The sequence below is a fragment of the Callionymus lyra genome, chromosome 3, assembly GCF_982586985.1.
Source record: "Callionymus lyra chromosome 3, fCalLyr1.hap1.1, whole genome shotgun sequence".
Taxonomy (NCBI): Eukaryota; Metazoa; Chordata; class Actinopteri; order Syngnathiformes; family Callionymidae; genus Callionymus; species Callionymus lyra.
Window position 1 is genome coordinate 11,367,247 of NC_141820.1, and position 18,330 is coordinate 11,385,576.

Here is an 18,330-nt window from a genome sequence, read left to right on the forward strand (position 1 = left end):
GATATGCATCGACTTACTTTCTATATGAATCAGTGAGAAGCATTGATAGAAATATTACCTTTATTTTTGCTATGCACTACTCTTATAGGTGTGTTTTTAATTTTCATAACTTATCCTTATCCATAAATGGTTGAATTTAACATTTTAAATATTGATTTTAATTGCGTTCAATAATTTGTGCATTGTTTTTTTTCATTGTATTTTAATTAAATATTTTGTAAATTGAAAAGTGAATTAAAAAAATAATTCAATATTTGTGTTGAAAACAAAGTTAATTTTCTGAATAAATAATTATTTTATTAAAAAGTTTTTTTTTTAATTTAATTCAATCATTTCTATATTGAAAAGTTGCTTTTTTATGAATAATTGAATTTAATATTTTGTATATTGAAAAGTATATAAAAAAAAAAATTCAATGATTTTGTCATTTTGTATTTTATTGAATCAATAATTAATTTATTGAAAACGTAATTTTTTTTAATTGAAAATTTTATTTTATTTTGATGTTTTATTCCCATTATTAGAATTGCAAAGTTGTTGTGTTTTAAATAAACACAATCAATTTTTAATTGTTTTTTCTTTACACAATTTTCTACTGTAATTCCAATAATTTCTAAAACATTTCCTAAATAACAGCTTTTTCTTTTCTTGTAGCCTTTTAAATTAAATGTTTTTATTTTTATTGTTTCCATGTAAACACACACTCAGGACCAGAGGAGAGAAATCTTTTCAGGCTGTTGCTCCTGAGCTTTGGAACGATCTTCCTCTCTCTTTGCTCTTGATGGATCTACTGACTCCTTTAAGAAACACCTTAAGACGTTTCTATTTGTTCAGGCTTTTCCTTGAATTTCTCGAACTCCTGTGTTGTTCTCAGTATTAACTTGATCTTTAAAGTATGTACTTTTTTGAGTATTGTTTTGATTGTCTAATCGCTTTGTGACCCTGGTCTCGAAAAGCGCTATATAAATAAATATTACTTATTTACTTACTTACTTGCATATAAAATGTTTGTACCAGTACTGATCCAACTTTCAGCCAATCATGCGACTCGTGGGCAATCACATGACGATAGGAAGAGCTCTTTGTTTCCACTCCTGTGATCTCAACAAAATATATATGAAATATCACGTTAAACCTGTAGTTTTCAGCAGGAAGGATGTCTTACTCTAACTATCAGGTGATCCTGTCTTATCATGTGTTCGCTGAAGCCCCGCCCACAAGTTCCTTATAGCTCAGCCGGTAAAAACACATTTGATCGTCTTTGGGTTGCGAGTTCAAGCCTGTGCTTGACTTTTCTTTTATCCCAGCAATTTCATGAGTCTGAATGAAAGATGTGAAAGATGCACTTTCCTCTGGGACTTCAAATCTCTTCTGCATCCAAGATCATAAAAAAAATCCTCCTTTTCAGCAAAACAAAAAAGTATCGTGTTAAAGGGAAACCTCAGGGTTTTGACTAGTTGTATTTTTTACTTTATGTCCATAAAAAAATAATGCAGACGTGGTTGATTTGATTCATGACCCGCAATCTGGCCCGGCTTGTTGGCTCGCCCACTTGCAACAGACACGACCTGCAGTTGCAACAATTCTGCCTTATTTACAAACAATTCAGTCACTAATTCACTTTAAACTCTGTTTAAGCAGCTGTTTATGTCGGTACGTTTCCTAGGGGCCTCATGAACTAAAGGGTTTTACGCACAAAAAAAGTGCTGAGACAACTTTTACGTCAAAGTCCATACGTATCAAAACTGAAAAGAGCGGTAAAAAGTTTGTGATTCCCACAAGGTCTGTAGATGGCGTACGCCCGGATCAGTTGCTCAGATTAATCAATATTCATCATAAATTAACACAAAGTAGTTAACTTATTAAACTTATTAATATGATCTCACTCACCAAATTGATGATCTGTATTTATTAAGACAACATCGATCATTTTATAATGAATATTTTAATCCGCTATTTTACGCTATTCAGAAAAAAGGAATGATGAGCTTTTTTTAGTTGGAACAAAGAAAATGATTCGGATGCTTCAGGTCAACAAAAGTCATAAAGATTTTTGTGAAACAACGTTTGATCAAAGTGAAGCTGCAGAATAAAAGCAGCTGAATCTCTTTGAAAATGACACCTTTTTTAATACACTGTCAAATGATTTGTTCATTTGTCATTTGTACACAAAACGTTTTTATTTTATATATGTAATAAGAATTGTGTGTTGCAGTTGCGTCACACAATATTATGTTCTTTGTTTGCACTTTGTTCTTTGTTTGCACTTTGTTCTTTCTTTTATGAAGTCTCCTGTGAAGTGGAAACTCTATTTCCCTGTAAGGAGATCCAAAGAGGGATGAATAAAGTCAATCAATCAATCAATAAATCAATCAAAAATTCAGTCGACAGATCTTTAACAATACAACAAGCGTTTGTTTCATCTCCGGGCTGAACTTCTCTGGCTCAAGGCCTGGATCTGTCGAGAGGCACTTGATTCAGAGAATTTTACGTTTTGTTCCCGAAAACCTTTTGGCCGACCGCGTTCCCCCCGGAACCTCCATGTTTCGATGCCGTTCATCAACTTTTCGGCTTCTTTATCCTTTTCGAACAGAAATCGACAAGGAGAGCTGCGGAGACCCCGGCACGCCTCTGTACGGCGTGAGGGAAGGCGACAGCTTCCTGAACGGAGGCATCCTCAGGTTCGAGTGCCAGTTCGGCTTCGAGCTGATCGGCGAGAGAACCATCTCCTGCCAGGACAACAACCAGTGGTCGGCCAACATCCCCATCTGCATATGTGAGTCTTTCAAAGGGCGCTCAGGTGTGCGTTCGCTCTTCTGTTGAACACCCGTGACGTCCATGCCGGGGCGGTCGCCATGGTGACGACACCGAGGTTATTATAGCCTGGAGCGTATGATGACCGACGATATGGAAATTAATATTTAATAGAAATGATTTCAGCTTTTATCTCTTTTCTATTAAACCATTTTTTTCCGCTCATCTCACCCTCAGTCCCCTGCATGTCCAACTTCACCGCCCCCGCCGGGACCGTCCTCTCGCCGGATTACCCAGAAGGCTATGGGAACAACATGAACTGCGTCTGGCTCATCCAATCGGAGCCGGGGTCGAGGATCCACTTGGCGTTCAACGACTTCGACCTGGAGGCGCCATACGACGCCCTGACGGTGAAGGACGGCGAGACCAACGACGCCAACGTGATCGGGAGGTTCTCCGGCGCCGAGAGCCCGACCCATCTGACGTCCAACACCCACACGCTGAGGCTGGAGTTCCAGGCCGACCATTCCATGTCCGGGAGAGGATTCAACATCACCTACAGCAGTACGTCGTCGCTCTTCGTAATGTTCGCCAAAAGCGTTCGAGGCTCTTTTGCCTCGTGTAGGAAGTCCGTCTAATTACATCGACCCCCTGAGATACTGTATGTTCATTTCCTGCCAATTTCATATAATATTCAGCTCATGAAACGATATATTCAACACACAACGAAATATATTCAACTCATGATACAATATATTTAACTCACAGTATGATATATTCAGCTCACGATACAATATGTTCTACTCACAATATGATATATTCAGCTCACGATACGATATGTTCAGCTCACGATACGATATATTCAGCTCACGATACGATATATTCAGCTCACGATACCATATATTCAGCTCACGATACCATATATTCAGCTCACGATACCATATATTCAGCTCACGATACGATATGTTCTACTCACGATACGATATATTCAGCTCACAATACGATATGTTCTACTCACGATACGATATATTCAGCTCACGATACGATATGTTCTACTCGCGATACGATATATTCAGCTCACGATGCGATATGTTCTACTCACGATACGATATATTCAGCTCACGATACGATATGTTCTACTCACGATACGATATATTCTACTCACGATACGATATATTCAGCTCACGATACGATATGTTCTACTCACGATACGATATATTCAGCTCACGATACGATATGTTCTACTCACGATACGATATATTCAGCTCACGATACGATATATTCAGCTCACGATACGATATGTTCTACTCACGATACGATATATTCAACTCACGATACGATATGTTCTACTCACGATACGATATATTCAGCTCACGATACGATATGTTCTACTCACGATATGATATATTCAACTCACGATGCGATATGTTCTACTCACGATACGATATATTCAGCTCACGATACGATATGTTCTACTCACGATATGATATATTCAGCTCACGATACGATATGTTCTACTCACGATAGGATATATTCAGCTCACGATACGATATGTTCTACTCACGATACTATATATTCAGCTCACGATACGATATGTTCTACTCACGATACGATATATTCAGCTCACGATACGATATGTTCTACTCACGATACGAAATATTCAGCTCACGATACGCTATATTCAAATATTCAACATTCTAACAATGGAATTCAATCATCAAATTAAAAACTAATTCAGAATATTTTATTCACAAATAGTTGAATTTAACGCTTCAATAAAAAACAAATCCAACAATTCCAAATACAGAATTATTTAATTAATTTATACAATGAAAGAAGCTACTTTTCAATATACAAAGTTATTCAATTAAATAAAAAATCCACTTTCATGCTACACAATTATTGAATTCATTTTTTTTAACTCAATTTTCAATATTCAAAATATTTTATTCAATTATTCAATTATATAAAAAAAGCAACTTTATTCATCAGGAACACACAAAAAACAACCTTTATTCAACTTTGCTTCTGAGGCTGCTTCATTACTAACATTTAAGGAATTTTCTTATGGAAAAAAATAAAATAAAAAATCAAGTAAACATTAAACTTCTTTTGCGCAAAGGCTATGTTAGGATTTTACTCTGAGATTGCTTCTAGTTATGGATATTCGGTGATCTGGTCATTAGAGAAGTTTAATACATTAATGCAGGCAGTGCAAGTGACAAAGTTTCCGTAATAAATCAAAGAACTAAACATTAGATTGTAGTATTTACGACAATAGTTTGACCTCGTTGCCAAACACAGATAATAATGATGCAAAAAAACAGGTAAAATAAACATTTACTACACTCGATACGTGTTACGAGTTTCTAGACGATGTTAGTGAACATATGTAATCTACTGTAGCAGGAGTGATACAAGCGCTTCCCTCACCTGTCAACAACAACTGATTTAGAGAACGACACAAACAATATCAAGGTAACGAACACATTCAACAATATTTACATTAGTGCGCCCACTGAACACTATTTTTATCGAGATAAAATCTTGTTTAAAATAACCACACCCTCTTTGCTGTGATCGTTCAAGCATCAAGGTTTGTCACCGCGCGTCATCAATCCTGAAAGTCTCCACCTTCAAAGGACTTGTTGTATAAACAAAGCCTGCTGTGATGGCAGCTGGCTTTTTTTTTACTTGGATCTACTCATTTTTTAATCATTTTCAAAACTGATAGTGCCATCTAGTGGTATTTTAACATGAAGAAACTGTATCATGATACCTTATCAGCTGTTTCATGAGGTCTCATCAATATATCACTAGTCATGCTGAGTAAACAAACAAGAACAGTAAAAGGATATGTATGATTGATAATGTTGTGCTTTTACAGATTGTGAAAATAACTTTACTGTATATTTATTATTATGAATACTATTCACAGGCCTCACTGTAGTTGCTATATCATTTCAAAAATAGATTTATATATATTTTTTCCAACCTTGCATGATAAAATTGTATTTTTTTAGGATTTATAATTTTAATTAAATACAGTTGATGCAAAGGAGCTCCAATCCATAAACTAAATGGATCCAGAACCAGGACAACTTCCTATACATCCATCCAATAAACTTTTTTTATTGTTTTCTTAAGAAAAATGGCTACCTTTTAGTAAACTTCTTCTTCTATGCTCGGTTTAATATCCTTGGAGGTGTGTGTACAGACAGTCGAGCACTTTCATTATGGATGTTTACTGTTTCCTAAATGTGTCCCGCCTCCAAGTAATGCACAGCTCTTAAGATATAGCCGAACCTAACGACTATCTCCTGGCACTTTTCCTTTGAAGGAACCATTTGGCAAACTGGTTGTCCATGTGAGCCAAAATCCAAGTCATTCTACACAATTTCTATTCCAAAACGTCAAGCAGAACAAATGTGCCTTGTCACAAATTAAGAGATAATTTCAGAATTCATTTTCAAAGACATTTAGTATCAAGATAAATCTTTATTTTATCTTATTATTAATCAAACATTTTTGGAGTATACTTAAAGGGTTAGTTTACCCAAAATTCAAATTCACCTTTATGTCGACTAAGGGTTGGGATTATTTTCAGAGTAATCTGTTCCTAGGCAAGTTATGGGCAAAAATGTTTGTTTATTATAATGTAGCGACTGGATCTTGGGTTCATCTAACTCCAAAACGACAAACTTAAAAACATCCAAATACCTCCATACTACTAGTCTGTAACATCACTCTTGTATTGAAGCCTCGATATTGGAATTGTTCCCAAAAAAAAAATCATGTCTATATTTTATGCATATTTTAGTGGACATTGCTAGGCTAGCTGCTAGGCCAGCTTCATCTTTGTCCAAAAATACACAAAAAAAAAATCAACACACCTCAATAATGTTCCTCTGTAACTTTCCTCTTGTATTGAAGCCTGCACATTAGGAATTGTAAAGAAACATTTTAAACAAGTCTTTATATTAAGATTGTTTTTTAGCCAACGTTAAGCTAATTGCTTAAATCTTTGGCACTGACGCTGACAATGTTTTTTTTTAAGGTGGACAGACATCAGACAGGACCTGAGAGAATGATAAATTCCGCTACAAAAAGTTTAAAATATAGAATTATTTAAGATTTTTTCAGAGGAATTCCTCATGTCGAGGTTTCAATACAAAATGGACGTTACAGACGAGCTGTATCGAGGTTATTGGATTTTTTTAAGTGTCTTTTGAAAGAAGATAAAGACGAAGAAAACTGAGCTCCAGTCGCTACATTAGAATGAACAAACATTGTTGTCTATAACTCTAAAAAGAAACAGATTACTTTAAAAATAATGCCAACCCTTAGTCGACATTAGGGTGAGTAAAAAATGAGTGAATATGTGGTGAACTATCACTTTAATAGTTATACAAGTCACTCATATACACAATTAGTTTGCAGCTGGCTAGACTACACAATATGTCACTTTTTCAGAAAGACACATATAGACAAGAAATCGACTATTTTTTGAGTTCAAGGGCCCCATAAAGTATGTATTGGACTCGACGCGCTCATTATTTGGACACAGTCGTTTATTTTCGTTCCTATGTCAAAGTCACTTATTATATTTTTGAACCAATAATGTCTCTTTTAGTTTGGACTCCAGGTTTATCAAAGCCTATTATAAAAGTGTAAAAGACAGAAAGCTTTGACGCTTCCAGATGAAGAAAGTAACGATTCAAAGAGGTTAAAGTATGTCTCTGCGGCTAATATTAGAAAATGTGGCATCGAGACAGAGAGAGGCAATTAGGACAATGGGAATGATTTTTTTTCTTTGTTTTTTTTTGTTGTCATCCTGCCCAGACTTAGAAGATGGTTATTATCTATGAATCCACAACAAACATAAGGATTTAATTAGCTCTGATAGAAGCCTAATTGTGTCAGAACCATCAGCTTTTCTGACTTTTTAACCCTATTGTTTTTTTTAACAATGCTGGAAGAGTCTGTAAGTGGAGGACACTTCAGAAGTTTTACCTTCCAAAACTTTACAGAGAGAAACTTGTGCAGGTTCCAAAGGGGTTTGCGTCGTTAAATCAAAAGCGTCTTCTCAAGCCAAAGGTAAGATTTGCAGAGAAGAACAGATGATTTACATTCTTTTATCTGTAACTTTTATAGATTTTGTTGGCACACAGCGTCCTCTATAGATCATGGCCATTGTTTGCTTTGTTTTCAGTAAAATGTTTTATATTGAAGTGCTGTATACTATCTTAAAATGCAACTAATGTGAAAGTCCAACTCTCCTGACTCACTCACATGATTCAAATGTTGAAATCTTCCTCTCCAAGATGCAGTAAGTCCCTCATCATGACCATGTTTTCAAATTATTACTATATAAAGTTCTGAAATCTCAGCAAACGAGAGGTTACAAGAGCAGAGTCCTTATGACGTAATAATGGCTTCACTCCTCCAGCCAGAAGTAATCACGCCCCGCTTTGTTTATACAAGGATTTCCTTTGGAGGTGGGGACTGATGACAGGTGGTGACAAACCTCAATGTTTGACCAAACACAGCAGAGTGGGTGAAAAAAGTTTCACATTTGGAAAGAAGAAAAATTTCAGTGGGCAGAGCTTAAGCAATTTTTCTATATAAATATTTGTTGATAGTATAGAGTCCAACATCTATTTAAGACACACTTAAATCAACACATTAGTTGTATGTGTTTGCCTGCAACGTGGAAGAAACTAGATACAAAAACTAAATAAAGTTCTTACCTCAAAAAAGCCAACAAATAAGGAGTTATTTTATCATATTTGTAGGTTTCCTAGAGCAAGTTGAGCAATACATGATTTAAGCTTTAAAGTAATAGTTCACCCAAACTTCACTCATTTTCTACACGCCCTCAAGTCAACTAAGGGTTGGGATTATTTTCAGAGTAATCTGTTCCTTTTTAGAGTTATAGAGAAAACTGTTTGTTCATTTTAATGTAGTGACTGGAGCTCAGTTGTCTTTATCTTCCTCTTTGTCTAAAAAGATACTTAAAAACATCCAAATACCTTCATACTGCTCGTCTGTAACGTCCCTTTAGTAGTGAAGCTTCGACATGAGAAATCGTTAATTAAATCTATATTTAAGGTTTTTTATCAGTGAAAGATACCAGGCTATTAGCATAAATCTTGCAACATGTTTCAATGGGAGACACTTTTCATAACAATTCCTAAAACTCGAGCTTTATGGAGGTATTTGGATGTTTTAAAGTGTATTTTTTAGACGAAGGCAACTGAGCTCCAGTGGCTATATTAAAATGAACAAACATTTTTTTGTCTATAACTCCTAAAAGGGAACAGATTACTATGAAAATAATCCCAAACCTTAGTCGACATGAGGGTGAGTAGAAGTTAGCATTTGGGGTGAAATATTACTTTGACATTCTTTATAATCCAAAAGACGATATTTAAGCAGTTTTTTTTCTTTTGAAATCAATCCCTACTGTTGTGCACAGTGTGTAGAATATCTTAATCAGATACTCAACTGACTATTTATTAGTGTTTTAACCAGTAAATTGGTTTAATTTTACCGGGGTTTTTTTCTAATCAGAAATGTTCACAAACATTCTGATACAATCTGCGTCCGTTTAAAAAATACTTTTAATTTTAACTGGTTCAAATCCCAGCGACATCCTCTCACGACATTCCATATATTTAAACACGTTTTTATTTGTTTTCGCTCAACAAGCTTTTGGCCACAACGAGTGCCCGGATCCTGGCATCCCGATCAACGCCCGTCGCTTCGGGGACAGCTTCCAGCTCGGCAGCTCCATCTCCGTCGTCTGCGAGGACGGTTTCATCAAGACCCAGGGAAGCGAGACCATCTCCTGCCAGATCGAGAGGGGAAAGGTCATGTGGAGCGGACCCATTCCTAAATGTGAAGGTAAATACTCCCTCGTTTCGGTCACCCCTTTGCTTAATGAACGTGACATTAACCCCTGATGGCTTGTTTTTTCCTCGTCTCTCCAGCTCCATGTGGAGGCCACTATTCAGCCCCCACTGGGATTATTCTGTCCCCCGGGTGGCCCGGATACTACAAGGACTCCCTGAGTTGTGAGTGGGTGATCGAATCGGAACCCGGACGCTCCATCAAAGTCAACTTTGACAAGTAGGTGGTTTACGGTTGTTCTTTTTTATACCGCTCTGCAACCGACGAGGAGAGAGTTCTGCTGATGTAAAGGAAATTATATATCTCGCTCTCCTGGTTTGTTATTAGCATGTCATCTGTAATTATAAAAGACAATAGTGCTTTGATCAGGAAACATCGTTTATATTCAGAAGGTTTTTTTCTGTGAATATATACCTTTATATATATAACTTTTCTGTCTTTTGATACCTTTTTTTATTTTTTCATTTAAAAAAATTCAAAAAATGCAGATGTAGATGAAATTGCCAAATTCAAAGTATTATTGTTTTTAATTGTTGTTGTTTGTTAAAATGTATTAAAGCTAATTTACAACAAAAATGAATCTACAAATTATTAGTGATGGGCTGAAGAAGTTTCATGAAACAGTGTCATGTTGTTTAGAGGTCAGTAGGTGGTGCTATCAGTTGAAAAATAATGTGATATTTCATTGGAACAGCTGTTCGAAACAATAGTACAGAGACTATTCCAGAGACCATCTAGTGGACACTGAAAATAATGAGATTGCTTCATGAGGCTTCATCAGAACATCAATACAAATTATATATATAAACAATATATTGGTTATTTTTATAACTCAATATTTACATTTTTAAGCATCATATACTATAAACTGTGTGGATGCATCTAAAATCTGTTAAGTTCATATTTGGACTTTAAAAACGTTCTTAAAAAACAATATATATATATTTATTTATTATTGATATAAATGATTGACAGTAACATTTTCCGTCCGGATTCAATTCTTGTTTTTAAGTATCAATCCTATTTCTTGGCTGTAAACCTGTATTTTAACATTTTAAATATTTTACTCAATGTCATTCATCTATTACGTGAATGTGTTTTTTGAACTAACTCAGAAACTTCCTCACGTTGCAGTTAATTTTTTTTTGCAAAACTTTGTTTTAATTATTTGTGTTTCTATGATGCCTTTTATCTTGTATTTTTAATTTGAAGGGCTTTTTTATCCTTGTGGTATTGAAAATTAAATCAAAGATAGATTTTTAAATTATATAAGTTATAGTTATAATCCGAACACATTTAGTAATATTACTGTACACACACTACTTGAATTTTTTGGTCGTGTTTTAGATGCAGTATAAATATAATGAATAAAATACATTTTTATCAAATTAAAGTTATAGAAACTATATGATTGATTTTTCTTCAATGAAAAGTTAATCTTGAAAAAAGAATCATTTTCATTGTCACCTCCGTCCGACATCTTCTTTACTCCCTCCTAAGATTCCAGACTGAGCTGGGCTACGACTTCCTGGAGATCCACGATGGACCGAACCTTCTGTCCCCATTGGTCGGCTCCTTCAACGGAACCCAAGTGCCGCAGTTTCTGTTCAGCAGCACCAACTTCCTGTACCTTCTCTTCACCACCGACAACAGTCGCTCCAACGCCGGCTTCAGGTTATTATACGAAAGTAAGTCATCTCGCTCGTATATATTTGACGTACGGTCCTCGAGAGTTCAGGGTCTTGAATCTTTTTCCTCCTTCAAGGTGTGACTGTGGACAGTTACTCCTGCTTGGATCCTGGGATTCCCGTGAACGGTATTCGTTACGGGCAGGACTTTTCTATCGGCTCCACGGTGTCTTTCGGATGCGACTCTGGATACAGACTGAGTCACGAGGAGCCTCTTGTGTGCGAGAAGAACCACTGGTGGAGTCATTCACTGCCAACATGTGACGGTAAAATACATACATTTTTATTAATAATAACGTTATTTTTTACCTCTGTTTGTTACTGAACCGCTGATGTGTTTTTGAAAGCACTCTAAACTAGGGGCCAAATTATGTGTGACTGTTGTAAGGGGCCCTCAAGCCAAAAGAAAGAATAAAAGCAGCTTTAAAATATAAAAAAGAAACTTAACATAAGAAAATAATAAATAAAAAAAGTAAATTATTAACTCAACTTTAGATGTAATTTGATACATATTGATGCATGTTTGTTTTATCAGTCATTCATTTATTTTCTACCGCTTTATCCCTTATGGGGGTCGGAGACTGGAGTCTATCCTAGTTTAATTGGGCGAGAGGCAAGGGACACCCTGGACAGGACGGCCGTCTGTCGCAGGGCACACAAAGACAGACAACCATTAACACACACACACTCATACCTTTTCCCAATTTCCCCATATTATTTTCATTATTTTTATTTAGATATTCATAAGCCTTGAGATAACACAAGGGATACCTGAAACACATTTGTTTTTTCCAGGCCTCCGGGTCACCTTGACCCACAGAGTGGTCTCTATACATTAGAATTAGAACATGAATACATTTATTACCACTTTTGTTTAAAAAGAAAACTGGATTTTGTTTGGTAAGAGTATGAAATAGAATGAACGGAATACAATTAGCGAATCTTATATTAATGTGAGCAAATACAATTTAATTAAATTACAATGAAATACTTATTTTAATAACTTGGGTAAATCAAACAATTGCATAATAATGACGGCATGTATAAGAGGATTTGTACAGAAAACAAATATATATATATTAAAGAGTCAAATGAGCAACAAATATCACTGTTCGTTGGAAAAAAAATTATACAAAGATTAACAAACTCAGAATTATAAAGTCTAATATCACGAGGACTGAATGGGTCACTGAGTCTATTAGTGTTGCATCTGGGAGGGAGCATTCATATATATATATATATATATATATATATATATATACTGTATATATATATATATATATATATATATATATATATATATATATATATTTAGTATATCTTTTTTGAGTATTTTTATTGTTTTGATTGTTTAAGCGCTTTGTGACCCTGGTCTAGAAAAGTGCTCTGTAAATACAAATTACTTACTTACTTACTCAGTTATATATTTGTCAAATTCTGTTTCAAAAGAAAAAATTCTGGAAAAAACATTTTATCGTAAAAGAAGGATTTAATTGAGTACAGTTTATTATTCCATTAAGACGATATATCGACTCATAAATGTACAGAACGTTTTGTTCCCATGAGAAAAAAATATATGTTTTAACTGTCGTTTGCACTTTTTGCTTCACTTATAAAGAGAGTGATACGATCGTGCGGCTTCACCTTTAATACATAGAGAATATATAAGAGAATAATGGGCAGTAAAACGGGATGACTCTGCCTTAAATTCACTCAGAACACACACACACACACACACCTTCACACACACACACACTCACTCCAGAGTGCTTTCATCCATCTGCTTCCTTTTCTCCTCTGCGACCCGTGAGCACAAGACGGTTTGAGGTAAAGCTGACGTGAGTCTGTGTCTGCTGTCACCTTCTCTCTCACATCAAGCTCAGAAGGAAGGAGGGAAGGGCGGAGGAGAGGAAACGTCTCGCTGTCTGTCCATCCCTTCGCTTCTCCACATTAGCAATCATGGCAAAGCAGAAACATCAATGAAGGGAGAAGGAAGAACATTGTTCTTTACTCGCTCATCTCGAGTACAACCACGTTTTTCGGCGGCGTCTCTTTTTTTTTTATTCCGCTTGTGTTAAACTTCTTGTCGCTCTTTGTTTGTGTTTACAAGACGAACAATAACAAGAATATGAACCTCAACTTCTTATCCTGATATGATCCCCATGATGGTGACCTCGTTTAGTTGTGGGTGGATTTTCTTTGTGGTGATCACGATAAATGAAATAACAAAAAAACAATTAAATGGAATGGATTTTAATTTTTAAATGGAATCAAGTAAAATGACAATTAAATAAAAATGTAAAAGAGTGGAATACAATTAAATTAAAAATAGTTAAACGGGATAAAATAAAATAAGATTTTAATTTTTAAATGGAATAAATTAAAATGACAATTTATAATAATAAAATGGAGTAAAATTAAATTAAAACTAGTTAAATGGTTTAAAAAAAATTATAATACAACTAAATGTTATTAAATGGGTTAATAAATTGAAAATAAAATAAAATAAAAATATTTAAATGATTTTTAATAATAATAAACTAAGTTAAATCGAAAACATTTAAATAGAATACAATAGATTAAAAATAAAGAAACATAAGCTAACATAAAAATAAATTACAAATATTTAATGTAATAAAATAAAATAATAAAATTAAGTAAAATAATAATAATAATAATAATGAGTTAAATCGAATTTCATTAAATCTTAAAAAAGTCAAAGAATTTGACTGTTTTCGAAAATAGAGGTTTAAATCTGCCCATGAGTGTAGCACCAACTTTATAATATATTTGGGATGGATTTTATTTTGTTTTACTTAATATGATCCTAATATTTACTGAAATTATTTTGAGGGGCAAGAAATCTTCACAAAAAGGGCAAAAAAAGTAAATAAATCCTTAACAAAGATCTTAAAAAAAATGTATTTAGAGTTTCTGCAATAATAAATACAAAATAAAATAGTAAGATGTCAGAAAAATTCCTACATTAGGCTTCACAATTAATTATTCGGTATATTGTCAAGTAAAACTATGACTTAGTAGCAAGAACTGGTTGAATAGGTATTTGACGTATTTTCATAAAAATTATCCCAAATGTCGCGTTAATATATGCAGCAGATGTTTGGAGGACGTTGCGCTCGTACTCATTTTGAACGCAGCTTTAATGCAAACTGAAATAGTGCCAAAAAGCCTGGTCTCATCTCGCATGCTTCGATCACCGCTGTAAGAATGACTTTGTCAGCCCTTTTTTTCTCGTCCGGCATTCAGTCAAAAAGACGTCGGTGAATTGGAAAGGCGAGAGAAGTGGAGAATACTTGATAGAATTTGGAAATGGGGGAGATATATCACATTTCTCACACGGCTCAGCATTCAAACTTCAGTCGCTCTCCGGGAGAAAAGTCTAAATAATTAACAACGAAGTGTTCGCTCAGGTTTTTCTCGTGCAGGCCGGGGTGAGAGAATCCATGTAGATTATCAGCATGTGCAAACATGTCGCCATGTATTTGGGAAGGACTGTGAGCGGACAAAAATACTTTTCCTCCATGGGAATCTTAATGCACCGATGTATAGTTGGAAGATTTACTCAACCGTGAATGTGATCGGGACTGACTGTACAACAATGCTCTCTTAAGCCATTACACACATCGTGCCGTGGTTAGCAACAACTATGACGATAAAAGAATCGTGCAACACTTTAAGTCTTTCTGTCTCCTTCGCTTTGTTTCTTCTTGGTAGTGGGAAAAAAATGAGAAAAATCTGTCTAAGTTTTAAGCTAAAGTTTATTTCTATTTCAAATCCCAAACTCCTATTTATTTTATAACTCCAAGAGAAATACTTAATAAGTATTTTTCATAAAATATTATCAAGGACACCGAGGAGCGGAAGACACTTCACAGGACAAAAAAGGGGGGAAAGAAAGAATCAAATAAAAGTAAATAAATGAAGCTAACAGGTTTTTAAACTAAAACTTAATAATAAAATGGAACTAGAAAAAAGTCCAAAACAAAAACATCCATGATCAAGAGCTGAGGGGGGGTAATACTAATTAATTGAGGGGGGGTATTACTTACTAATACGCACAGACCACTAAAAGAGGTGAAAAATATAAGCATCAATAATAAAATTCAAAACAAAATTAGCAAAAAAACAACTAACAAAAAAGAACCTACAAAAATCAAAATGGTCCGAGAAAGTCCAGAGGACGGGAGAGTCAACATTAACAAGGTCAGAACTGTAAACGAGCTGATTCCAGGCTGTAGAAAGTCCGGCGTAAACAAAGTCAAGATGATTGACAGATTGACAGCATCATGAATAGGAGTTCCTGCCACATACTATATGGAACTGCAACCATCAACTGCTGACAGACGAGAGGGAAAAAAAGGAAGATAACAGGAATTGTCCTGACAAAAACAAATGTAAAGATAGGAGTTGTTATTTTAGGGATAAAGTTTAAAACTTTGCTCTCCTTATATTGTTGTTGTGGTTCTTAGATTGCAGCGCCAACGTTGACAAGTGAAACTAACTAAAATAATGGCTGTATTTTTCTGCCCTTTTGAACAAAGTCTTAAAAACAGATGATTTACTCTTGACTAAGATCTTGACTGAAAAATAAAACAAGAACTTCAAGCAGCCAGAATAACTTGCTGTTTTTTTTTTGGTCTCTCTATTAGACATCCAACAGAATCTCAGAATAGCATCAAGATGGTGCATCTATTGAGTATGCCTCCTCAAGGTGAGGTGTTATGGGTAAAAATAAATGGTAGGACTGAATCTCGGTGCTTATACTGAAGCTCAATACAACAACCAAGATTTCTAAGGCTCAGTTTGTGCTAGGTAGGTGATCCAGGAAAGCACTCAACAAATATAAATTACTTACTTACTCCCAAGAAACGTATTGTGTTTTTTATATTTGTATTTACATATTTTGTGTATTTATATTTAGATGTAATGTTTTAAACTGATGTTCCATGTTTTTTTTGAAAATGTTGATAAAACAACAATTTAAATTGTATATTTTAGTATTAAGAAACGGGTGCTCGTCTTTGGCGAATGGGCTCAGTCCAGGCTGAACCTATATCCTCAACGTATGGTAGCTTGTTTTTGATAATGAGTTTGGCAGCTTTTACTCACAGCAAAATATACTTTTGAGGTTGCAGTACTTGTATTAGACGTTTCTATTAAAAGTTATTGAATTGCAAAAAAAGTACTGCTAAGCTATTAAAATAATTTGTATGACTTAGAGTTTCCTTTTTCCAACCACGTATTTACATTGTATGGGTAAAAAAATAATTGGATTCTTCCACCAAAAAATGTTCTATGATAATGTTCACTACAGAAAAACAAATCACAGTATTATGCATCTCAACACGTATTTTTAGATTTAATTTTTTTTAACATGCTAACGTGCTATTTTTTTGACAATACTTTAGTTTGGATTGAATTTTTAACAAAAGAAAACTTACAATACAAAAATACTTTTTTGGCAGATACATGACTTTTCTTTGCAGGGAATTCTTACAATTCTGGTCCTGCCAACAGTACAAAGCTCACACAGTCCTGCTCCTGAACATTCTTTTTGTAAGTCACTGTATTTTTCTCCAGCTCTGTGCGGTGGGGATGTGCGAGGCCCCTGGGGAACCATTCTGAGTCCCGGCTATCCCGACAGCTACCCTTCTTCTCTCAACTGCACCTGGACTGTGGAAGTCAGCCACGGAAAAGGCAAGAGACATTTTTTAACTGGAAAAAAAGGAGAAGGTTGAGGGGGAAAAAATACTTTTATAAGGGAGAGGAATGGGAATTATAATCAAATTATTTTAATATTTATATACAATTCGCTAACGTGGATGCGTTAAGATTTAAAAGTGATGCTTAATCATCCTAATTTAGGAAAGTTATTGGGTTTTATCATAAAATAATGCACTTAAAGTTGAATTTATCAATGCTAAACTTGTAAAAATATGTTTTTTTTAGCAACATAGACCTTAGAAGTATTGTTATGTTCTCATTAGTTTAGGTTAGGCTGTTGAAATGACACCATTTGAATGTGTTTTCTTATCATATGTGTGTTTATATGATATGTTTCCCAGGAGTCCAGTTTCAGTTCAATTCGTTCCATCTGGAGGATCAACACGACTACCTCTTAGTTACGGAGAACGGGAGTTTTGTGAAACCACTGGCTCGTCTGACCGGCAACGAGTTGCCAAGCAACATCAACGCCGGTCTCTATGGCAACTTCAAAGCCCAGCTACGATTCATCTCTGACTTCTCGATATCGTACGAGGGCTTCAACATAACTTTCTCCGGTAACTCCGTCCACAGTCGCTTAATATGTTCAAAGCTGGATGGGTTTGATAACGTGTTGGGTTTGATAACGTGTTAGGTTCACGTGGTTTGAATGTTTTTGGTTTGATGTTTTGACTGATCCTACTCAGAGATTAGAGTGTGTGACCTTCTTGTGATGTTTTAGTTTAGTTTGAAGTGTTGCTGCTCTTTAACTTAACCACTAAAATGTAATGATCACGTAACAGACATTGAAAAAAAGAAGATGACTGCTTGCTCATGGCTAAGATAAGCTGAATAATTAACCTAATATGATGTCAGTAATAAAAACCGTCCTTCCGCGAGGATTTATTTTCCAAAAATTAAGCAGAGTGTCACGAAGATGTGTTGAGTCGATAAAAAAGTGTGTATAAAACTACTGTTAAGAAGTTCTACAGTATTAACTAAACTCTCTTAAATGATATTTACGAAGCTGAAAGGGTAAACTATGTCTGTTTATTTGTGGGAAAAATAATAATTAAAAGTGACAGAAATCTAACTAACAAGGAAACGTTTAAATATGTTGGAGAATAATAATGGAAAAGTGGGAAAATACACCTTTAAAAAAAGTGTTTAAAGTTTTCTTGTTCCATTATTAATTTAACTTTTTCCAAATCTAATTTTAAAACTTATTGTAAAAAAGGGAGAATCTAATTTA

The 18,330-nt window shown here is 34.8% G+C and overlaps 1 protein-coding gene across 2 annotated transcripts in view; it reads left to right on the forward strand.

Moving 5' to 3' along the window:
- The window catches only part of csmd3b (CUB and Sushi multiple domains 3b), a 463,847-nt gene that overhangs the window by 338,125 nt on the left and 107,392 nt on the right, over positions 1–18,330 (forward strand). For both annotated transcript variants that reach the window (XM_087786440.1, XM_087786441.1), the window contains exons 13-20: positions 2,594–2,776; positions 2,992–3,318; positions 9,466–9,660; positions 9,747–9,885; positions 11,167–11,354; positions 11,432–11,620; positions 16,956–17,072; positions 17,441–17,656. In XM_087786440.1, coding sequence (XP_087642566.1) covers positions 2,594–2,776; positions 2,992–3,318; positions 9,466–9,660; positions 9,747–9,885; positions 11,167–11,354; positions 11,432–11,620; positions 16,956–17,072; positions 17,441–17,656 — 1,554 coding nt within the window. The remainder of the gene's footprint in view (positions 1–2,593; positions 2,777–2,991; positions 3,319–9,465; positions 9,661–9,746; positions 9,886–11,166; positions 11,355–11,431; positions 11,621–16,955; positions 17,073–17,440; positions 17,657–18,330) is intronic.